Source organism: Chironomus tepperi, unplaced genomic scaffold, assembly GCF_022539635.2.
Source record: "Chironomus tepperi strain 1889 unplaced genomic scaffold, CSIRO-AGI_Ctep_v1 contig_100, whole genome shotgun sequence".
NCBI lineage: Eukaryota > Metazoa > Arthropoda > Insecta > Diptera > Chironomidae > Chironomus > Chironomus tepperi.
In genome coordinates, this window is record NW_027226222.1 from 345,668 (window position 1) to 369,919 (window position 24,252).

The following is a 24,252-nucleotide window of genomic DNA, read 5'->3' on the forward strand; positions in this document are numbered from 1 at the left end:
TCAATCTTTTTGTTGACATCAATGATTGTTTACTTTAAATTTTCTAACGAACTTATTTAAGCGAGATTTTCTGAGTGAGACTGTAAAATCATTGGCGTCGAAAGGTTTAAGACAATGCGTCAGTTGAAGATCTCTGTCGAAGCTAATAGAAGCACTTGGCATTTTCTGCAACAAAGTGGGACGATGATTTTAGCGTTTGATAATAAATATAACAAGAATTCTTACAATGCAGTCGCTCCATTACAAATTGTAATCTATTATAAGCAGCTACAAAAAATTCCATTCAATTTGCAATATTTCAACTATTTTAAGTTCTTCTAGAACTTATCTCCTTCCATTATCATTCAAAAAGAAGCGAATGTTTGAACACGACTTTTCAAAAAATAGTCCACGAGGAATCGAGGTTGAAATTAAAATTAAGCTTATGAAAAATGCAGTAAATTTAAATTTCGAGAAAAAATTTGAAGGTCAATGTGATTAATTCCTTGTTTACTTCTTTTTTTAAGATTAATTTCTCCAAATTCAAAGTCAAGTAAGGACTTTAATATGCCCAAAAGAAAGGGTCAAATGGAATCAAAACAAACAAACTTCAAATATTGAATAATTATTAAGTAAATGGATTAAAGCATGAAAAAAGGTAAACAAAAGTTCGAATTTAAATATTTCAAAAATTCAAAGGACAAAAATACAATTAAATTTAAATAAATAAAATATTGAGCAATATGAAAAAAATTCAGGAACACTTGCTATCAAACAATATTTTAAGTTGTCCCGCATCAGCATGTACGAAAGTGAGTTGTTTACAAAATAAAGAAATAATAATTAAATTTATCAAAACAAAAATTTGTTCACTTTCATCGATTCCAACAAAAAAAAAAAGTTTAATCTGCATTCAAAATATTCCTTTTCGTGGCTTAATCTGACTTTACATTATAAAGTTCAAAGAAATTTATTGTTTTCAGTTTTAAATTTAAATACACAAGTAAGTTTTTGTGGATTACAAAATAAATGTTTGAGCTGAAACAATACAATGCTGATGATTATTAAGTGTATCCCAAAAAATTGTGAGAGAACAATCAATTCTCATTTAAAAGGCTCAATAGTGTGAGTCTAAATTAGCATCATTGCTGACGTAAATTAAAATTTGTTTGATGACAAATTGATAAGCAATAAAACAAAAACACGAGAAAGTTTTTAAGTCATTTTAAATTTAAAAGAATCTCAACATAACAATCAATCATTTGACTGGAGAATATTGACTATGATTAAAATCATGAGATCGATTTCGTAATCAATTCTGCATGTGAGACTGGATAAAATAAACTTTTCTTGAACAACATGACTATGCAGCACTGTGGTTGAAAATAAGCTGTTATTAAGTGAGCTTTTAGAGAGCTTTGAATTTTAAAAGCAGGTGGTGGTTGTGGTGATATTTTGATGGTTGCTTGATGTTATTTCATTTATTTCACGCATAAATTGAAGGGGTTTTTGGATTTAAGCCTCGAAAGATGCCGTAGAGGTATTAATAAACGGTGATTACATGCTCTTTGTCTGCTAGGGTATCCTAGAGTCATGTCAACCTGGTGTCAGATATTCAATCGATTAACCAACTTGTGCTGTGAAAAGTCTAAAATTATTAAGTATCAAAGAGAAGCTTTCAACTTTTTGAATTGATAGATACACTTTTTCAAAGATTTTCCCACAAGCTCATTACATGATCAATTAACGCTTGCATCAAAGCATAAACTACACGAGTAGTTTGTAAATCACAACGCCCCCAATTCTCTAGTCGTCAAGTTGTCTGCAATTTGCAATGCAAATGTTACATCAATTAGTTAAGAAGAAATTCCCATGCGGAAGTGATTGATATTAATTGAAATAGAAAACTAGTTGTTCAATTAAACTTCTAATTGACATTTTAACTGCTTTTTTGATTAATTATAATTGAACTTATTCTGCTTCTGATTATATAGCACGTGATGATAAAGATTTTCAGGTCAAACTCATAAATATTGATAATTTTTTAAATATAAAATGATTTATTTAAAATTACAGAAATATTAAATAATTAGTAAAGTAACTGATTAGTATTATAAATATAGCAAGTCGACTTTTATGGTGTGTAAATGGTAAATGGAGTATTATTGTTGTTATTAGCGGCATTTGCATTATTGTTGTTATTTATAGGCATATTAGTACGTTCGACGTTAGCTACAAATCCATTAACATCGTCGGCAGTATAAGTCACTCGTCGCACAGTCGTGCCTGTATCAATTATTAATAAAGAAAAAAAAAATTATTGATTCAACATTATTCTTCGAATCAGGAATTTTCTAGACTGCACTGAAGTTATTTAAAATTTTAATTTCCAGTTCAACTAGCAACAAAAGTGAATTCCACAGCAGTGATGGAAAATGTTAATTTCAATGCATCCAAATCACATTGCTGATGACACACGGCGTAGAATTGATCCCGGCTGTTTTGACCCCAGGCCAGATTCTATGAAATCCGACGTCAAGTCAGAGTCAAGTATGCCTGCCATTCTCACGTCGTGTGTTTTCTAGGAATACATTTTCAAGGCTCCCAATATCGAGGTCCAACTATGTAATCAAAACCTACCGTCAGCCTCAAGCAATGAGTAACTTCCTCGTACAACACCATTTTCAAGTCGTTCTTCAACATTCTTAATATCCCCAGTCTTTTTTACACCGCATCGTAATCAATTCAATTCGTGGAAGAGATTTCCATACATCAAAGATGTGAGTTATGTTAAATAGATGAATTTGGGGTAAAAAAAGAATCCAAATGATTCGTAGAAATTATATGTGGATACAAAAAGACAGGAAAAAAGAAGAAATTTTATAAATAAAAGCGAAAAGGAATTAATTGAGGAATAAAATGTAAAGAATACAATTACTTTTGTCGGCATTTACGATAAAGCTTTCTTTACTTACTTACACGATTATCATTGACGGAATAATTATATGCATATTGAGGATTAAAATTGTTATTGCTCAAATTATGATGATTATGTGTTTTATTAAAATAAGGACGTTTTGTTGTTGGTGCAGGTGGAATTGTGCGGAAAATTGGTGGTGCTGTATAAATTCGAGGCTTTGGTGTATCATAAACTCTTGGAATATTTGCACGAGGTGGAGCTGGAGGAATAAGGGCTCTTGGCACAAATGTATTTAATGTGGTTATTGCACGTGGTGGAGTAAGATATGCATTGGGATGATTGTAATTTTGATTATAAATTATTGGAGATCCATACGTCAACGTACTGAGTATGCAAATCAAAATGACCTTAAATAAGAAATATATGAATTAATTACACGAGTTATACACTTGACGACGTAGTCTCACCTTTAAAAGCATTTCCTTTGAAAATATATATCAGGCTGTAAACTTAAATAAATGTTTTATCACTTAATGTTTAATGAACAATGACACTTCTTGGGTTAAAGTTCATTCCTTAAATACCAAACATGTTTTAAGCTCTTCCCTCTACAAATTTGTCTTTTTCGCATGATTCTATTGTCTGACTAATTAGTGCAAAAAGTTCCATCATTAGGTAGCATTAGGTGTAAAGTTATTCCTCGGACTTTCATATTATTTCACCTCGCTTAACAACAAACTACATAGATTAGCGTATTAGTCAAAAGATATATGAAGTATATGTAAATTTATGCGTGTTGAAAGTTAAACTGATTCTCGACAAGGAGTTGTGTAACGAAAAGAAACTTAAGTAAAGCAAAAGAAGCAAAAATTACATATTATTGCACTTATAAAGTAATGCATTTAGAACAACGGTTTGGTTGTTGTATAAGCTGTAAAATTTGAATAATTCAAATCAATAAAATAGATATTTGCTTAAAATGTTTGTAGCTAAGCAAGGATTTCTTGCAAATAGAGTTCATAGCTATTCAAAGTATTTCAATGGATGAGGTCTTATTAGAATATTGATTTACATTTTTAAAAATTAATCATTTTGAATAATATGCTAATTTTTCATCGATAAAAAGTCATGAGATGGGTGTACTTGGATTTTAATATCAAAACTAGAGCAATAAAAATTCTCGATTTAAATCTTTTCGTGAGAAATCTTTTAATGCCTTAAAAATTAAGTATGCGAGTAAGCAAGTTGATTATTCTCTTTTATTATAATTTTAAATTTTTGACTACGACTTAAATTATTATTTGACCTTTTTGCAAATTTCGACAAAAATCGGACAGGTCAGACCTGTGCGACACAAATAACGAAGGATCAGTCCCGGAGCATTTGAGACTTCGCTTAACAACAAATGAAAGCCTCCTGTATTTTGCAACCATATGAATTGGTGTCTGAGCAGGGTGGAATCTGGGGTATTAAGCCATATATAGGCAAATCTGCGAGTGCGAGACACGAAAAGCCATATCACTTCTTTGTGAGGACATGTGTACGATTCTCTCCACATACCAATCTCTAAATCATTATATAGGACTATACAGAGTGCTCTCTTTATGACAATGATTCATACAATGCTTTACAGACATTACAGTACCAATATGAACTTTGCTCAAAATGATTAAAACTATTTATTTAATCTCAAAAAATTAATCTAAAATGAATCATGATTAGAACTCGAAAAAGTATTATATTTTTTTGGGAATATGTGAAATCAAGCATAATTCCTCAATTAACGGATGTGCTAAAAATGAATAGTGATAATGTAGTACAATGAAAATTCAAATTAAGCTTTAAATAAAACTATAAATTAAAATCTTATCAGCTAATTGAACACATATCAAATGATTTAGACATAACAATCCTCTTACAAGTTTTTATAATGCTTGCTTTCACGTACAATGAATAAAAAAGCCATAGGATGTAAAATTTTAATTAATATCCAATTTACGTAATAAGAACTAATTTATTGTGAACAACTTATTGATAGCATAGTATAGCAGAGATGCCCTAAAGCTAATAATAAACATGTTAACACAAATGCTCATTCACGTCACACTGTATCATTAATTAAAACAAGATATTCATCATGAATTTGTCACAATTTAATAAAATTGTAATACAATCTAGCGCAATTAAATGTAGAGAATTAAATCAAATAGCAATTACAAGAAATGCAAAAAAATATTTAACAAATAATGGCAGAAAACATAAAAAGTGGATTAAATTACGTTGCATTAAATATTTCATTGTGTATTGCATGCAGTTTTCAAGAAACGAGCCAAGTCATAAAAATTATTCATAATCCAAGTGCGTTGGTGAACACTAATTGCGTGTGTCAGCTTTTGACATGCACGCACACATATAGACTTAACATTTTTTCATTGACTTACATGTGACTAAATCTAATTGATGTATCAAATTCAATGTGGCTTTTCCAAGTACTAATTGGTTTTTAATCACATCATGTGGTTTAAATTTACCACAATATAATTTATGATTTTAATGAATTGAATTTCTTACTCCTTATCTACAAATGCCTGTGTCATGTTATCAGCAATTTTTTACGTTTTCCGTATACTCAATGATAAGCATAAATATAGTCTATGACGATGAGTCGATGTATGGAGGCTCGTCTTTTATTTACTTTAGAATTGTAAATAAAAATATTATGAAATATTATTAAGACATTCTTGATTCTACGACTCTACATTCAATGTGATGATTTCATAAGATGTCAGTAAAGTTCAGACGCAGTAAAACAAAGGCTGACTAGAATGTTTTTGAGAGAAAATTATATATTTACTGCTGTTTTCGAGACAAAAATTCGAATAATTCAGAACAGCCAAAAATACCGGGAACTGGAACTGTCACTGTGACTTGTAAGCCAAGAGATGACACGCCTACCTTTATTCAAAGTAATAATGAAGAAATGTCAGGATTTCCATGCAGACCTTGCAGAAGCATAATGAAAATAATTTCATGGCAATTAAGCCCTAAAACGGGCATCACTGTCGCGACGAATATACAAAGTTGCAATAATAAAATGTGCAAGAAATGAAATAATTGTAGACTATTGCGAAAAGATGAAATATTTCGTTGTCAGACTTAATATACATTTGAATTGCATTGATTACAACTACAAATATCCGAAATATACAGAATAAAAATCTAAAACTATTTATATCATTAAAGTACGAGACATTGAAGTTTACTTTTAAAATGAAAAATGTGCATACATTAATGCGTGGTTTCATATATGATCTATGATCGCATACTACGCGGCGGATATTTACAATAAAATGCAGTAAGCGGCTGCACGACTATGTGAGCTTGGAGACTTTAGGTCATGGTAAAAAAAAAGTGATTGGTGCGAGCCGATTATATCAAAAATATATTATAGATATTCGCACTCGCACTAATATGTATTGCATTTATTTCATGAATCTAATGCAGCTTTTGCTTTATGTCGTTGTTGTTTATCTAGGGTACACCAAATGTCTTTGTAAAAATATTTCACCTTACTAACTAAATATAAAAGCATGGGCAAACTGAGATCAGCAAGTCAGTCATCAGCTTCCATTTCATCTCATAGGATAACAAATTTCAAAAAATAAATCAACCAAAAATGTTCAAAGTAAGTTCTAAGAGCTTTTTGAAAAAAAAAAAATCAGAACAGAATAATTCATTTTGAATATCTTGTCATCATCAACAGTTCGTAGCTATTTTCGCTTTGATCGCTTACACATCAGCATCACCAATTGTTGCCACTCCATACGGATTAGCTGCTCCAGTCGGTGTTGCCCCAGTTGCTGTCAAGACCGTCGAATATGATGCCAACCCACACTATTCATATACATACTCAGTCAATGATGCCTCAACTGGAGACAACAAAGCTCAATCAGAAACACGTGATGGTGATGTAGTTAAGGGACAATACTCACTCATCGAAGCTGACGGAACAAGACGTGTTGTTGACTACACAGCTGATCCAGTCAACGGATTCAACGCTGTTGTCCACAAAGAAGCCGCTGTCGCCAAGGTCTGTTTATATGATCAACTGACATAATTATTTTTATTTAATATATTCTTATAATTTAATCAGGTTATTGCCCCAGTTGCCAAAGTTGTTGCCCCAATTGCTGGTAAGTTACATGTGAAAATTTGACAATAACAAATTATTAATTAATTCCTTATTCATATTAAAGCCGCTTATCACGCCCCAGTCGTAGCTGCTCCACTTGCCGGTAAGTTCTTAAATGTTAAATTCTAGTTACATTGACTAACAAATAATATTTATTATCATAGCTGCTTACCACCACCCAATCGCAGCTCCATACGCCGCTGCCTACCACGCACCAATTGCCGTCGCCAAGCCATACTACGGTTAAATTATTTAACAAACAATAAAATTCAACCAAAAGACTAAGACATTTTTGCTATGTTCCAATGGATAATGAGATGGACTTCGCATCATATGCGATGATGATCACAAACAAACAAAATATCACTGAAAAAAAGATGTAAAAAAAAGAAACTCAATTAAGCACTAAGTCATTTGTTATTGAAATAATAAAATAATTGCCATGTTGACAGTTGAACTGTAAAAATCAAATTTTCTTTCTCACTTTTTATAGCTTATTAAGTTGCTATCCACATGGAAAATTGATTTTTATAAAGAAATATTGTAAAATTTAAAGAGGCTTAAAAGGTCTACCATTAAGACACATTTGTCAAAAGAAAACTTTATTGTATGTTAATGTGCCTTAATGCTTGAGCTTTAAAAAATATTTATTGCAAATCAATACATGATGAATAAATGAAAATAATAAAATTTCATTTAAAGAAAAGAACATTTTATTTTATTTTTTAATTCGCGATTTAGTCAAGCTGAAAAGTCTAGACTACTCATGAGACAACATATGCATATGTTATGTAGATACAAGGTAAATTGTTAAACAAGATCAATTTTAAGGTTATACAATCATTAAGGCTTATCCAAATATCTTAATACAGTCTTTCTAGTTGGAATCAATTGAAATACTTTGACACCAGCAACAATAAAATCCAGACTATAAATGTTCTTCAATGATCTAATTTGAACTACATTTTTACTAAGTCTTGGTAAGGAAAGTTACTCTGTTTCATTACAGCTTATCTATAGAGAAACCCACGTGTACTTAGTCACAACTTTGTCGGCAGACATTTATTTGGCTCACCGATATCAAACAGCAGTTATTCAATAATTGTACGCAATATTGCATGCGAATAAAAACTTGTACATGAAAAGTCAGTCAATATTTTGCACGTAGCGTGAGTTCATCTGGATTTATTTAAAACATATTGCAATTTTCTAATTTATGGTTCATAAACATTTTGTCGCGCGACGTATCAAGCTATTAAATAGAATTTCGCATTGCCTTCAATACCCCATTGACCCTTTTTCTTTTATTATGTCTTGTTTTTATATTTTTTTATTCAGCACTTAAATCGATCTTATCAGGTGTAATTTTGGTATGCCATAGAACATAACATTGTACCACAGAGCACAGTATGAGTAGCACTGACCTAAATAAAGAAATAAAAAGTCAATGAAAAATTGTTGCTTGAAGAAGTTTTCCATATTCACCACACCCTATATAAATTTTCAGAAATTTCGCATTAGACTCCACCTTTTTTATCATATTAATGAGTTTAATAAATAGCCTTAATATATTACTCCGGCTTTAAATGGTAATGTCAATTGACCTCGCTTTAGATGTTTGTGGATCAGAAAACTTTTTTTCTTGAAATTTACATGTAAATGATTACATTTTAAATCGTTCAATTGATAGCTTTTAAATTATTAATTATGTATCGCTAAATGACATGATAACTATGTTTATTGCGCTAATCGCTCCGCTCACTTATTATCAGGGCTTGAAGTCGATTTGAATTTAATATGGAGTCGAGTTCTGCTTATTAGGCTATAGAGTAACGAATTTTTAGAATGCTATTCTAAGGATTTCTATATCTAAGTCACCGTATCCTACACCTCCATCTATATGCATAAATGTCATAAAATCAGTGGTGTAATCCCCTCCCTCCACATCTTTTCGCAAAATAATTCAGTATGCTAGGATTTTTGGTGACAAATCTTAAAAGCCCTGAATGTTTACAACATAGCCCCTACATATAATCAACTCTTTGAAATTGCATGGGTTCGTATTATGAAAAGACCTGAAAAATCATGTTTGGTCAACTAAATGAATAATCAGCGAATGAACTAGAATAATCTATAAAATGCTTTTCTATTATCTTTCGGTAGAGTAAGTAATTTCACTAAATCCAGGAATGTCATCCAGAGATGATTTAAATACCTCTACTTTAGATTTTGCCTAATCCTCATAATTGAATCTTTATTATTCATAATTATTAATCTAAGCATAGACCTGAACGATTACATCCGAAGTTGATTATGTCAAGAATGTAAGCTTTAATACGGTCGCACACGCACAAGTGCATAATGAAAGGTTTATTATAAAATAAAAAAATTAATAATTAATATTGTTGTTGCTACGTGATTTTACCTTATACCGGTTAATATTTAGGGTTGATTTGAAATGTCTGCGTGAAAAAAAGTACCTCTCCAAGTGTATATAAACTCGATCAATTTTAAAACTATCAAGTCATTCAACAGCATCTATTTCATCTATCAAGATAAATTTTTGAAATCCACAAATCAACCAAAATGTTCAAAGTAAGTTCAAAGGAACTAAATTTAGGAAAAGGATTAAACTTAACCAAATTTTGTATTCTTAATTTTCAAACAGTTTGTTGCCGTTTTCGCTTTGATCGCTTATGCATCAGGATCACCAATTGTTGCCACTCCATACGGATTAGCTGCTCCAGTTGCCGTTGCCCCAGCTGTCGTCAAGACCGTCGAATTCGATGCCCATCCACACTACTCATTCACATACTCAGTCAATGATGCCTCAACTGGAGATGTTAAGTCACAATCAGAATCACGTGATGGAGATGCAGTTACAGGACAATACTCATTCATTGAAGCTGATGGAACAAGACGTATTGTTGACTACACAGCCAATGATGCTAATGGATTCAACGCTGTTGTCCGTAAAGAAGCTGCTGTTGCTCCAGTTGCCAAAGTTGTTGCCCCAATTGCCAAGGTTGTAGCTCCAGTTGCCATCGGTGGTAAGTTATAAAAATTAATTTCTTTAAATTCTAAATGAAATTAAAAACTAATATTTTTTGCAGCTGCTTACCACGCTCCAGTCTATCACGCCCCAATTGCTGCTCCAGTCTATCATCACCCAATTGCAGCTCCAGTCATCGCCAAGCCATACTACGGTTAAATTTATAAACGATTAATCACGATGAAAACTTGAAGACATTTTAGCAATGATTTAATGGATAATGAGATAGACACGCATTTATTTGAATGCAGTGATGATCACAATCAAACAAAAATTTAAACAAATCAAGCTGTATAAAAAAGAAACTCAAGTAGTTTTTAGGATAAACAATTAAAATAAATGCACTGTTATGTTAACAGTAAAATGAATGAAAAAATATAAATCTATTTATTTTATTAAAGACTATTCTTAGAATATCTATCCGATAGTGTTTAAAAAATTACAATTTTAATCGCAGGAGTGAAATTCGAATAATCATTATTGCATTGAAAAAATCCAAGTTTTTTAATCAAAATTCAAATTTCATTTCAATTAAAATCCCATTTTTTGGATCGAAATTCGAATAATGATTATTCAATAATTTCGATCCAAAAGATTGGATTGAAATTAAATGATTCGATCCAAAGATTTTAATTAAAATGATTTGTATGAAAATTTTCTTTGTGTTTTGAAATTATGAATGGAATGCATTTCTCAAGGAACTGAATGCAATTTTGAATGAATTACTGCATATTTGAGTTCAAACTGGTCATATGGTCCTCTATAGGCATAAAGGAAGTGGTGGAACTGCTTAGTTCCGCAGATCTGACCCCCTCTCTAAAATGTCATGAAACGTCCAGAAATGAAATAAAATTTTTTTTGGCAGTTCCAGTCAGTTCGACATGACCGGTATAACCATCAAACGTCAGGGAAAATGTAATCGAATTAAACATAATGTTCGTTTATCAATTCTCGTAATTCTATTATGGTTTTATTCCATTCGGATCCATCTTGATATAGGAGAGACTAAAGTTCGACGTGTACCGTGATGGTATTAGTAATATCTTAAGCTATTATGAGGGTTTGCAAATGATAGTGACGCACAATAGAGGTGTCCAACGTCCTTCAGCTTTTACTACCCAAGTACTTACTTCCACCTTCCCGTGGTTCATTCTTGGCTATGCCAATCCGCTCAAGCGGTGCGGTACTAACGGAGCAGGTTAAGTTTGAGCGTGAGGCCTGGTGAGCCCACCCTTATTAAACAACCTTAAGCCACTAAACGTTATAGGAATAGTCAATGGACAGATTTATAGAAAGATAGAGCTGTCTTTAGATGTTCTTTAAACGCGGCAATGAGCCTTCGTGCGCCCCACTAAAGGAAGTGAGTAATTAAGTATTATTGATATTACATTGTGCCTTAAGCATTCACGGTTCTCTATAATAATTTTAAAGATATTTTACAATGTCCAACGGCTATGTCCAACTGACTGGAACTGCCAAAAAAAATTTTATTTCATTTCTGGACGTTTCATGACATTTTAGAGAGGGGGTCAGATCTGCGGAACTAAGCAGTTCCACCACTTCCTTTATGCCTATAGAGGACCATATGACCAGTTTGAACTCAAATATGCAGTAATTCATTCAAAATTGCATTCAGTTCCTTGAGAAATGCATTCCATTCATAATTTCAAAACACAAAGAAAATTTTCATACAAATCATTTTAATTAAAATCTTTGGATCGAATCATTTAATTTCAATCCAATCTTTTGGATCGAAATTATTGAATAATGATTATTCGAATTTCGATCCAAAAAATGGGATTTTAATTGAAATGAAATTTGAATTTTCATTAAAAAACTTGGATTTTTTCAATGCAATAATGATTATTCGAATTTCACTCCTACGATTGAAATTGTAATTTTTTAAACACTACTATCCGATCGGCACACAGAATTAGGGACAATTTAAAAATTTCCTGTGTGATCGATTACAAAATTTCATGTTCTTGTAGATTACTTCAAAATTAAAAATTTCGGAATTTTTTGGTCCACTATTGAAGTAATTATAGCAACAATTTATGTAAATCTATTAAATTTGACTAAAATATTGAATAGGATTACACATTTCAAAAGAATTGCTAGAATTCAAAATATCAAAAAATATAATTAATTAATTTTTGTTCCTAGAAAAGAAAACAAATAACTTTGAGAATTTGGTATGCAATGAAGTTCAGGCTACCCATTAAATTTCTATTCCAAAAATTGGTATTTCCTAGAAGGATGTGAAATTTTTCTTATTGTATGTGTGCTCAAAATAAGCTCTATTCTTTTTTTAAAACGGCGAAATCTTAAAGTATGTATCCAAGTATAACTTGAGGATTAACTATTTAATATCTGATTTAATACTTGACTGAGCTTAAGTTATCATTTTAAAAGATAATTAAAAAATATTGTGTAATTATAAAATTGCGACAGCTTCTGAACGAAATCAGAACTTTTAGTAAACAACATACTAAAATTGTATATCCCATTTAAATTAAATTGATGATCTTAAACCAATAGAAATCATATCTGATAATATTTAATCGGACCAAAATTTGACTTAAATCGTAATATTCCTGCCAATTTTTGACAATCCTTGTTGAATTATTAATAGGATATTATCATTTGAAAACGTAAAACCAGATTTTTTTTACTGCATCAATTAAGCTGATTTCAGGGTTGACTTATTCAGAATTTTTTTTCAAAACTGTAATTTGAAAAATATTAAAAATTAGGAAATTTTTAGATTTTCACATCGCAACCATCAACATGACAGTTCATTTATTTTTGTAACAATTTTCTTAAAACTAATCGAGCTTCTCTCTTTAATTGCTTATTTTGTTTAAAACTTGCTTGTTTGTTTAATTTTTTGGTTATCACATTTTGTTCTCAATATGCGAATATTTATCATTGTCCTTTGGATTTAGCAAATGATGAACATAAAGTCTTCAATTTAAATGATTTAACCGTAGTATGGCTTGGCAATGACTGGAGCAGCAATTGGATGATGATAGGCAGCATATGGGCTTGCGTATGGTGCATGGTAGGCAGCGGCGGCAAGTGGTGCGTGGTAAGCAGCAGCAATTGGTGCATGTGCATAAGTAGCAGCAATTGGTGCATGTGCATAAGCAGCTTTATTTTTGGAAAAAGGATTTTTTTAATAATTGCCAAAATTAATAAATTATTCTGAAATTTACCTGCGATTGGGGCATGGTATGCTGGGGCAATAACCTTGGCAACTGGAGCAACAGCACCTTCTTTACGGACAACAGCGTTGAATCCATGAACATCATCAGCTGTGTAGTCAACAATACGTTTTGTTCCATCAGCTTCAATGAGTGAGTATTGTCCAGTTACTGCATCTCCATCACGTGATTCTGTTTGTGATTTGCTGTCTCCAGTTGAGGCATCATTGACTGAGTATGTGAATGAGTATTGTGGGTGGGCATCGAATTCGACTGTCTTGACAACAGCTGGGGCAATGCCGACTGGAGCGGCTAATCCGTATGGAGTGGCAACAATTGGTGATCCTGATGCATAAGCGATCAAAGCGAATACGGCTGCGAACTATTGTAGATAGAATAAGTAAATTTCTGTTCATCTAAGGATCACAAGATCCTGAATATTTTCAGTAACTTACTCTGAACATTTTGGTTGGTTTGTGGATTAAAAAATGTGTTATCCTATTGAATGAAATGCGTATTGATGAATGACATACAATATTTAGTTTGCCTTTGCTTTTATATATTTTAGAGAGGTAATTTTTTTCATTGAGTGTCATATCGTACTCTAGATTTGCAGCAATATCATTTTTAATTTAGTAATTTAAACATGAATTAAAAGAAATTTTAGAAGGAAGGAGAGGGTGTGATAATTTTTGAATATTCCTAAAATTATTCTTTGTTTTAAGACACTTCTAATAAAGTTTTGGAACTGTGCATTTAAATATAATTTCACTAAAATGCAATAAATCTCAAAAAATTAAGCTTAAGTTTATTTCATAAACTAGTGAAATTTCGAATAATTAGATATAAAAATTACAGAATTGCATAAACGGATGTTATCACTCGTGACTGTTAACCCATTAATTACGGAGTTTTTTAGGACTTGAGAATACATTTAGGTGATAGATAATAGATAAAAAAAAGTTTATTCTTCCGAATTTAGTTTAAGGCAACTAGTATTTTACAAACATTTTTTTTTTTCACCTCTGAAAATTTTTATTCATTTATTTTTCATTTTCCTTACTTTTTTGACTAACAAACTAAGCTCGAATGTAATATTTGATTTTGGAACTGCGTATTCAAATATAATTTCAGCTTTAAAATGTAATAAATCTCAAGAAAATTCCTTTAAAAGCTAAAAAGTTTATTTTTATAAACTAGTGAAATTTCGAATAATTAGATATAAAAATTACAGAATTGCATAAACGGATGTTATCACTCGTGACTGTTAAAAATGCATTACTCTAACTGCCAAAACATTTGTTAAACTTAATTAATTTTACTAATTTGCAATTGCAGTAATTTAAATTTTTGCAGTTTATGCATTAATGCATGAATTTATAGGTCAAAGTTTTATTAAGTTTTCCTGAAGTTATCAAAACTTAAACTTTTCAACAATCTATAAGCTCTTAATAGCCAACCTTAAAACTGTCTGTAATTTCCGACCTAAAATATATTATGTGTATTAAATTTCATACATTCGCATACGCACCAATATGTGTCTTGTTGATTTCATAAAATTAATAAAGCTATTGCTGTTGCTACATACCGCTACAAATCTAGGGTAGACAAAGCCACTCTATGAAAAAAATTACCTCTCTAAAAAATATATAAAAGCAAAGGCAAACTAAGTGTTGTATGTCATTCATCAGTTTCCATTTCATTCAATAGGATAAAAAAAAAATTTAATCCACAAAATGTTCAGAGTAAGTTATTTAAATTATATAGGATCTTGTGATCCTTTGAAGAACAGAAATTTACTTATTCTTAACTACAATAGTTCGCAGCTGTTTTCGCTTTGATCGCTTATGCATCAGGATCACCAATTGTTGCCACTCCATACGGATTAGCCGCTCCAGTCGGCGCAGCTGTTGTCAAGACAGTCGAATTCGATGCCCACCCACAATACTCATACACATACTCAGTCAATGATGCCTCAACCGGAGACAGCAAATCACAATCAGAAACACGTAATGGAGATGCTGTAACTGGACAATACTCACTCATTGAAGCTGATGGAACAAGACGTATTGTTGACTACACAGCTGATGATGTTCATGGATTCAACGCTGTTGTCCGTAAAGAAGGTGCTGTTGCTCCAGTTGCCAAGGTTATCGCCCCAGCATATCATGCCCCAATCGCAGGTAACTTTTTGAATAATTTATTAACTTTGACAATTTTTAAAAAATTCTCTTTTTCTCAAAAAATTAAGCTGCCTATGCACATGCACCAATTGCTGCTGCCTACCACGCACCACTTGCCGCCGCTGCCTACCATGCACCAATCGCTAGTCCATATGCTGCCTATCATCATCCAATTGCTGCTCCAGTCATTGCCAAGCCATACTACGGTTAAATCATTTAAATTGAAGACTTTATGTTCATCATTTGCTAAATCCAAAGGACAATGATAAATATTCGCATATTGAGAACAAGATGTGATAACCAAAAATTAAACAAACAAGCAAGTTTTAAACAAAATAAGCAATTATAGAGAGAAGCTCGATTAGTTTTAAGAAAATTGTTACAAAAATAAATGAACTATCATGTTGATGGTTGCGATGTGAAAATCAAAAATTTTCTGATTCTTATTACTCAATTAAATTTAATACCCATCCTAAATAACTAACATTAATAGAAATAGATCCACTATTAAATGGATATAAAAAGATACTAACAGGATTCAAATAATATGGTGGTTGTAGTTTATAACTTTGTAAATTGCTTTCTGATTTAATTTAACTCTTGATTTTATCTCACATTTTCCCGATATTTAAGAAATTTCTGATAATTTTAAAGAAATTTCGATATAAATTCAATTTTTATTTCACCTTCCATTTGGGTAAATGCACTTCAAACAGTAACGAGTGATAACATCCGAAGTGTTGATATCTTTGAATTCGAAGGCAAGTGCTAATATAAGCTATAAAACTCTAAATTTCAGAATGAGAGTCAATGTTTATATATCAAAAGTTACGGCTTAATAATGGCTAAATTTTGAAATGTGATGTTACATCCGTTTATGCACGTCTGTAGTTTTAATCTTTTATTATTCAAAATTTCACTACTTTATGACAGAAACTTCAGCTCATTATTATAGGATTTATTGCTTTTCAGTGAAATTATAATTGAATACAGTTCCAAAATTTCATATTTACACCAAATTTTCAGTTTGGGTGAATATATTGATTTTGGTCTTTGAATGAAACCACTTTATTGACTTTCTGGATTACCCGTGCGGAATCATCCCATGTATTCGTTATTCAAAAGTCTGTGCCGGAATATGCAACAGCTAAATGCAGTAATCGATTGTTGATTCCAGAGCCAAGAAATCCCAAAAAATGCTTTCTGTTAATTAGCAACTTTAAAAATTAAGACATGGGATAAGTTGCATTTCATATATACATACTATAACACGGTAATAACACCAATCAATAAGAAAACGTCATTTTGTCAAAACAAAATGCCGAATTTCTGCCGAAAAGCCGAATTACGCAGTGGTTTTACATTTAGAGGCGAATTATCATAGAAATGACGAATTTCAGAGTGCAACCCCGAAAACAATACTATGAAATACTTTCTCAACACCTGTTACACAGTACGATTCGGAAAAAATGATGTATCTATGATAGTAGAATCGCCTTTTTGGAGTCCGGACTCCCAAAGCTCTACCAACCCTGATTTAAAATTTGAAACTACTTATGTTTCTCTAAAATTAATTTTTATTATTTATAATTATGTTATATCCATATTTTCATATGAATAAAGGATGAATTCATAGTTCAATGTAAATTTGAAAGTATTTATTTTTCAAACCATCAGACATTACTAGTTATTAAAATTTATATTAATGTAGAATACCACAAATTTAAGACTGAGACAAATATTATCACACCCTCTCCTTCCTTCTCCAATCATGTTTATAATATAAAATTAATAAAGCTGTTGCCACAAATCTAGAGTAAAATACGCAACTTTATGAAGAAATTACCTCTCTAAAAATATATAAAAGCAAAGGCAAACTAAGTGTTGTATGTCATTCATCAGTTTCCATTTCATTCAATAGGATAACACATTTTTTAATCCACAAACCAACCAAAATGTTCAGAGTAAGTTACTGAAAACATTCAGGATCTTGTGATCCTTTGAAGAACAGAAATTTACTTATTCTCATCTACTATAGTTCGCAGCCGTATTCGCTTTGATCGCTTATGCATCAGGATCACCAATTGTTGCCACTCCATACGGATTAGCCGCTCCAGTCGGCATTGCCCCAGCTGTCGTCAAGACCGTCGAATTCGATGCCCACCCACAATACTCATTCACATACTCAGTCAATGATGCCTCAACTGGAGACAGCAAATCACAAACAGAATCACGTGATGGAGATGCAGTAACTGGACAATACTCACTCATTGAAGCTGATGGAACAAGACGTATTGTTGACTACACAGCTGATGATGTTCATGGATTCAACGCTGTTGTCCGTAAAGAAGGTGCTGTTGCTCCAGTTGCCAAGGTTATTGCCCCAGCATATCATGCCCCAATCGCAGGTAAATTTCAGAATAATTTATTAATTTTAGCAATTATTAAAAAAATCCTCTTTCCAAAAATAAAGCTGCTTATGCACATGCACCAATTGCTGCTACTTATGCACATGCACCAATTGCTGCAGCCTACCATGCACCACTTGCCGCCGCTGCTTACCACGCACCATACGCAAGCCCATATGCTGCCTATCATCATCCAATTGCTGCTCCAGTTATTGCCAAGCCATACTACGGTTAAATCATTTAAATTGAAGACTTTATGTTCATCATTTGCTAAATCCAAAGGACAATGATAAATATTCGCATATTGAGAACAAGATGTGATAACCAAAAATTAAACAAACAAGCAAGTTTTAAACAAAATAAGCAATTAAAGAGAGAAGCTCGAATAGTTTTAAGAATTGTTACAAAAATAAATGAACTGTCATGTTGATGGTTGCGATGTGAAAATCTAAAGTTTTTCTTTTTCTTATTATTCAATTAAATTTAATTTTTTTTTCTAAATTACTAACTTTAAAGCAAGAACGCTAACGTTAGAGGGATATAACAGATCTTGAATTGAATTCAAATTTTATATAGAGTCGAGTCGACTAGAGTTGAATTTTTAATTCAAAATCTGAGTCAACTTCGAACTCTTGGATATAAGAAGAATTTAATAGATGTCAACTAAAATAAAGCCACAAGGAATTTTATGATTTAGGAAATAACTTTCTAATTTTATTTTACTCTTGATTTTATTTCAAATTTTCTCGATATTTTCAGACGTTTCTAAGAATTTTAAATATATTTTTTTTATAAATTTCATAACAATTTATTTATTGATGAAAATTTTCAAAATTAAACTTCATTTCTAATATTAACTGATTAACTGAGGCTTATTAATTGATTTTAAATAGTACTAAATTAAGCAAATCCATTCGGAAGTTTTTTATTTTTATGGTTTCCAGATTGATACATATTAAAATTTTGACAACATAGCGACAAGGAGGAAGTCTACTTAGAACCAAGTGATAGGCTCTTATAAAATATGGATGTCTTCTTCAAGTGACTGTCTTATTCAACTGCTTCTTGGTTCCATTCAGACAGGGTCCGTCCAAAAGGAAAATCTAGGCCCGCAGCATTGAACGAACTATTAGTTTTAGCTGGCAATTGCAAGGCTGCGTATTTAAAATTCATGAATGAGGGTTTTTGGTCGAATATTTTTACTGTATACTTTTATTAACATTTCATTAGCAATGTTGATTGAACTTCCTTCGAAAAATATCAATGTTTGTCCTTTTCATCATCAGCCGTCACACATCAGGCTAATTAAAATTTTTAATAATAATCAAATCCATTAAAGTTTTTTAAAAATGGTTTGAAGATTTACATATTGAAAATTCCAACTATGCAAATGTAGAGTACTTAATCAAGTTTTTTATATATGGAATTTTTCCATTGACATTTTATGCTGTCGTGTCATTCAAACACATTACATAGTAATTTATCAATATCAATAATTTGTTTGCTGATAAATCTAAATTTCAGGCTACTTTATAATTAAAATTCATGACTGGGATTTTTGGTCGAATACTTATTAAACTGTAAAATTTTGTTAACATTGCTATAAAATATGTGTTGATTGAAACTTTACTTCGAAAAATATCACTGTTTGTCCTTTTCGTCATCAGCCGTCAGACATAAGCCAATTAAAAAAAGTTATTTAAATTTTTAAGATTGAAAATTCTTAAAATTCTTAACTATGCAAATGTAGAGTTTAATATTTTTACACAGGAATTGTTTCCATTGACATTTTATGCTGATCGTGTCATTCAAACAATTACATAGTAATTTATCAATATTAACAAATATGTTCAGCTCCAATAAATCTAACATTTCATTACTTTATGTTTTTACTTTATATTTTTTATACTTTTATTCAAAAATTAAAATTGCTATAAAATAAAGAATAAATTTAGAAATGAAATAAATATTATCACACCCTCTCTTTCCTTCTAAAATCATGTTTATAATATAAAATTAATAAAGCTGTTGCCACAAATCTACAGTAAAATACGCAACTATATGAAGAAATTACCTCTCTAAAAATATATAAAAGCAAAGGCAAACTAAGTATTGTATGTCATTCATCAGTTTCCATTTCATTCAATAGGGTAACAAATTTTTTTTAATCCACAAACCAACCAAAATGTTCAGAGTAAGTTACTGAAAACATTCAGGATCTTGTGATCCTTTGAAGAACAGAAATTTACTTATTCTATCTTCAATAGTTCGCCGCCGTATTCGCTTTGATCGCTTATGCATCAGGATCACCAATTGTTGCCACTCCATACGGATTAGCCGCTCCAGTCGGCATTGCCCCAGCTGTTGTCAAGACAGTCGAATTCGATGCCCACCCACAATACTCATTCACATACTCAGTCAATGATGCCTCAACTGGAGACAGCAAATCACAATCAGAATCACGTGATGGAGATGCAGTAACTGGACAATACTCACTCATTGAAGCTGATGGAACAAGACGTATTGTTGACTACACAGCTGATGATGTTCATGGATTCAACGCTGTTGTCCGTAAAGAAGGTGCTGTTGCTCCAGTTGCCAAGGTTATTGCCCCAGCATACCATGCCCCAATCGCAGGTAAATTTCAGAATAATTTATTAACTTTAGCAATTTTTAAAAAATTCTCCTTTTCTCAAATATAAAGCTGCCTATGCACATGCACCAATTGCTGCTGCCTACCATGCACCACTTGCCGCCGCTGCTTACCACGCACCATACGCAAGCCCATATGCTGCCTATCATCATCCAATTGCTGCTCCAGTCATTGCCAAGCCATACTACGGTTAAATCATTTAAATTGAAGACTTTATGTTCATCATTTGCTAAATCCAAAGGACAATGATAAATATTCGCATATTGAGAACAAAATGTGATAACCAAAAAATTAAACAAACAAGCAAGTTTTAAACAAAATAAGCAATTAAAGAGAGAAGCTCGATTAGTTTTAAGAATTGTTACAAAAATAAATGAACTGTCATGTTGATGGTTGCGATGTGAAAATCTAAAGTTTTTCTATTTCTTATTATTTGATTAAATTTAATTTCTCATTCTAAATTTCTAACTTTAAAGCAAAAATGCTTATATTAGAGGGATATAACAGATCTCGAATTCGATTCAAATTTTATATAGAGTCGAGCAATTCCCCGGGAAATCCCGTTATCAAGAAAGCATAACTTTAATTCCAAATCTGAGTCGATTTCGAACTCTTGGATATAAGAAAAAATTGATAGATGAACTATCATAAAGCCACAAGGAATTTTATGACTTAGGAAATAACTTTCTAATTTTATTTTACTCTTGATTTTATTTCAAATTTCCTCGATATTTTCAGACATTTCTAAAAGTTTTAAATGTATTTTTTTTATAAATTTCATAACAATTTATTTATTGATGAAAATTTTCAAAATTAAACTTCATTTCTAATATTAACTTTGAGGCTTATTAATTAGTTTTAAATAATAATCAAATCCATTAGGAAGTTTTTTAATTTCATGGTTTCCATATTGATACATATTGGAATTCTGACAACATAACGACAAGGTGGAAGTATACTTTGAATCAAGTGGTAGGCTCTTATAAAATATGGAAGTCTTCTTCAAGTGACTGCTACTTGGTCCCGTCCAGATAGGGTTTCTCCAAATAAAATATCCAGACTTGCAGCATATATCGAACTATAATGTATAACCGGCAACTGCAAGCCTGCATTTTTAAAATTCATGGCTGGGGTTTTTGTTCGAACCATTTTCTAAATAAACTGTCTACTTTTATTACCATTTCATTATATGTTGATCTAACTTACTTCGAAAAATATTAATTTTTGTCCTTTTCGTCATCAGGCAATCAAACAAAGGATTTTTCTTAAAACCTCTTAAAAATTTATGACATCCTTAATTTTTAAGATTCCAACTATGCAAATGTAGAGCTTAATTTTTTTATACAGGAATTTTTCCATTGACATTTTATGCTGTCGTGTCATTCAAACACATTACATAATAATTTATCAATATTAATAATTTGTTTGCTCTAATAAATCTAAATTTCACTACTTTATGAAATAAACCATAGCTCATCTTTTGAGATTTATTGCATTTTAGCGAAATTTTATTTGAATATGTCGTTCCAAAATTTTATTAGAATTGCTATAAAATAAAGAATAAATTTAGGACTGAAACAAATATTATCACACCCTCTCTTTCCTTCTAAAATCATGTTTATATTATAAAATTAATAAAGCTGTTGCCACAAATCTAGAGTAAAATACGCAACTATATGAAGAAATTACCTCTCTAAAATGTATAAAAGCAAAGGCAAACTAAGTGTTTTATGTCATTCATCAGTTTCCATTTCATTCAATAGGGTAACAAATTTTTTTAATCCACAAACCAACCAAAATGTTCAGAGTAAGTTACTGAAAAAATTTAGGGTCTTGTGATCCTTTGAAGAACAGAAATGTACTTATTCTTATCTATAATAGTTCGCAGCCGTATTTGTTTTGATCGCTTATGCATCAGGATCACCAATTGTTGCCACTCCATACGGATTAGCCGCTCCAGTCGGCATTGCCCCAGCTGTTGTCAAGACAGTCGAATTCGATGCCCACCCACAATACTCATTCACATACTCAGTCAATGATGCCTCAACTGGAGACAGCAAATCACAAACAGAATCACGTAATGGAGATGCAGTAACTGGACAATACTCACTCATTGAAGCTGATGGAACAAGACGTATTGTTGACTACACAGCTGATGATGTTCATGGATTCAACGCTGTTGTTCGTAAAGAAGGTGCTGTTGCTCCAGTTGCCAAGATTATTGCCCCAGCATACCATGCCCCAATCGCAGGTAAATTTCAGAATAATTTATTAATTTTAACAATTTTTAAAAAATTCTAATTTTCTCAAATATAAAGCTGCCTATGCACATGCACCAATTGCTGCTGCCTACCACGCACCACTTGCCGCCGCTGCTTACCATGCACCATACGCAAGCCCATATGCTGCTTCAGTCATTGCCAAGCCATACTACGGTTAAATCATTTAAATTGAAGACTTGATGTTCATCACTTGCTAAATCCAAAGGACAATGATAAATATTCGCATATTGAGAACAAGATGTGATTGTTCTCAACAAGATGTGATAACCAAAAATAAACGAAATAAGCTATTATAGACAGAAGCTCAGTTAGTTTTAAGAATTGTTACAAGAATAAATGAACTGTCATGTTGATGGTTACGATGTGAAAATCAAAAATTTTCTAATTCTTATTTTTCAATTAAATTTATTTCTCATCCTAAATTCCTAACTTTAAAGCAAGAAAGCCATCATTAGAAAGATATAACAGATTTCGAATTCGATTCAAATTTTATATGTAATCGAGTTCGATTCGATTCGATTTCAAGTTCCGGGATTTAAAAAAAATTAACAGGAATCAAAGGATGACTTTCAAAAGTGTATACCAATTTTATTTTAGTCATGACTTAATTGCACATTTATTCGAAATTTTCAGACATTTCTAAGAATAATAAAAATACTTTTTATGAATTTCATAACAATTTATTTTCTGATTAAACTATTCAATTTCTAAAATCAAATGTTAAGAAAGCTAAAAGAAGCAAATCGGAATTTCCTTAATTTCAAGGTTTCCTGATTGACACAAATCGGCACCATGATGACAAGGCGGCGGCTTTAGAGCCAAGAAAAAGACACTTGACAAATTTAATTTTGTTCGCAAAATGGCTTTCGTCACCAGAAAAGCAAACGGTTTTTAAGGTGTTACATTTCATGATCCACATTCTGAAAATTTAGAGTTTAAACTTTTCGCATTTAACGGTATCTTTTATCTTCATGAATATAGGTATTTTCCGATTGGCATTTACTGTTGTCATGTCATGTTTTCAAATACATTACATAATAATTTATCAATATTAATAATTTGATTCTCCTACATATAAAGTTATTAATGTATTTACATAGGTAGTTACAAAATTCCTTAAATAAAAATTACAATTTTTAATTAAAGTAAGAAATATTTCAAAGTCAATCAAATGAATTTTCTTTATAAGTTCAAAAAATGTCACAACAAGTCAAGCTTACCGACATAATTTATGAACACATATATAAATGGATAATTGGTATATTTGTTCAGCATTGATATTAAATGCAGACTTTATAATCTTTGAATGATTATTTATAATGGTCTTGAACTTGAAATCTATTCAGTTTTGCGTCGTCGTGCCTTGCGCTTTAATTT

General features: G+C 31.4%; 6 protein-coding genes across 8 annotated transcripts; 5 read left to right on the forward strand and 1 right to left on the reverse strand.

Annotated features, from left to right (window-relative positions):
- The first annotated feature begins 923 nt into the window (after window positions 1-923).
- On the forward strand, window positions 924-7,524 carry LOC139087243 (larval cuticle protein A2B-like). Of its 3 annotated transcripts, none has more exons than XM_070635999.1 (6): window positions 924-982; window positions 6,435-6,584; window positions 6,663-6,989; window positions 7,053-7,092; window positions 7,156-7,194; window positions 7,256-7,524. In XM_070635999.1, the coding sequence occupies exons 2-6, from the start codon at window positions 6,576-6,578 to the stop codon at window positions 7,336-7,338; spliced, it is 498 nt and encodes a 165-aa protein (XP_070492100.1). In that variant the 5' UTR covers window positions 924-982; window positions 6,435-6,575; the 3' UTR covers window positions 7,339-7,524. The 3 variants fall into 3 exon arrangements, with proteins under 3 accessions (XP_070492100.1, XP_070492098.1, XP_070492099.1); XM_070635997.1 differs by lacking the exon at window positions 924-982 and adding an exon at window positions 5,558-6,299; XM_070635998.1 differs by lacking the exon at window positions 924-982 and having other exon boundaries at window positions 6,399-6,584.
- Window positions 7,525-9,677: 2,153 nt separating this feature from the next.
- On the forward strand, window positions 9,678-18,175 carry LOC139087339 (cuticle protein 18.6-like). The gene is made up of 5 exons (XM_070636127.1): window positions 9,678-9,686; window positions 15,169-15,532; window positions 15,601-15,738; window positions 17,578-17,940; window positions 18,006-18,175. Exons 1-5 carry the CDS (start codon window positions 9,678-9,680, stop codon window positions 18,173-18,175), a joined length of 1,044 nt encoding a protein of 347 aa, XP_070492228.1.
- LOC139087222 (larval cuticle protein A2B-like) lies at window positions 9,787-10,302 on the forward strand (the record flags this gene model as incomplete). Its single annotated transcript, XM_070635973.1, has 2 exons — window positions 9,787-10,141; window positions 10,205-10,302. Coding segments are annotated over 2 exons (453 nt in total), but the record flags the coding sequence as incomplete, so codon positions are not given.
- LOC139087333 (larval cuticle protein A2B-like) lies at window positions 13,127-13,813 on the reverse strand. Its single transcript, XM_070636121.1, has 3 exons — window positions 13,805-13,813; window positions 13,362-13,731; window positions 13,127-13,296 (listed from the first exon to the last, which is right to left on the reverse strand). Exons 1-3 carry the CDS (start codon window positions 13,811-13,813, stop codon window positions 13,127-13,129), a joined length of 549 nt encoding a protein of 182 aa, XP_070492222.1.
- A 1,950-nt stretch (window positions 18,176-20,125) lies between the features above and the next one.
- Window positions 20,126-20,787, forward strand: LOC139087340 (larval cuticle protein A2B-like). Its single transcript, XM_070636128.1, has 3 exons — window positions 20,126-20,134; window positions 20,208-20,577; window positions 20,645-20,787. The coding sequence occupies exons 1-3, from the start codon at window positions 20,126-20,128 to the stop codon at window positions 20,785-20,787; spliced, it is 522 nt and encodes a 173-aa protein (XP_070492229.1).
- Window positions 20,788-22,391: 1,604 nt separating this feature from the next.
- On the forward strand, window positions 22,392-23,033 carry LOC139087341 (larval cuticle protein A2B-like). Its single transcript, XM_070636129.1, has 3 exons — window positions 22,392-22,400; window positions 22,475-22,844; window positions 22,912-23,033. Exons 1-3 carry the CDS (start codon window positions 22,392-22,394, stop codon window positions 23,031-23,033), a joined length of 501 nt encoding a protein of 166 aa, XP_070492230.1.
- Window positions 23,034-24,252: the final 1,219 nt, after the last annotated feature.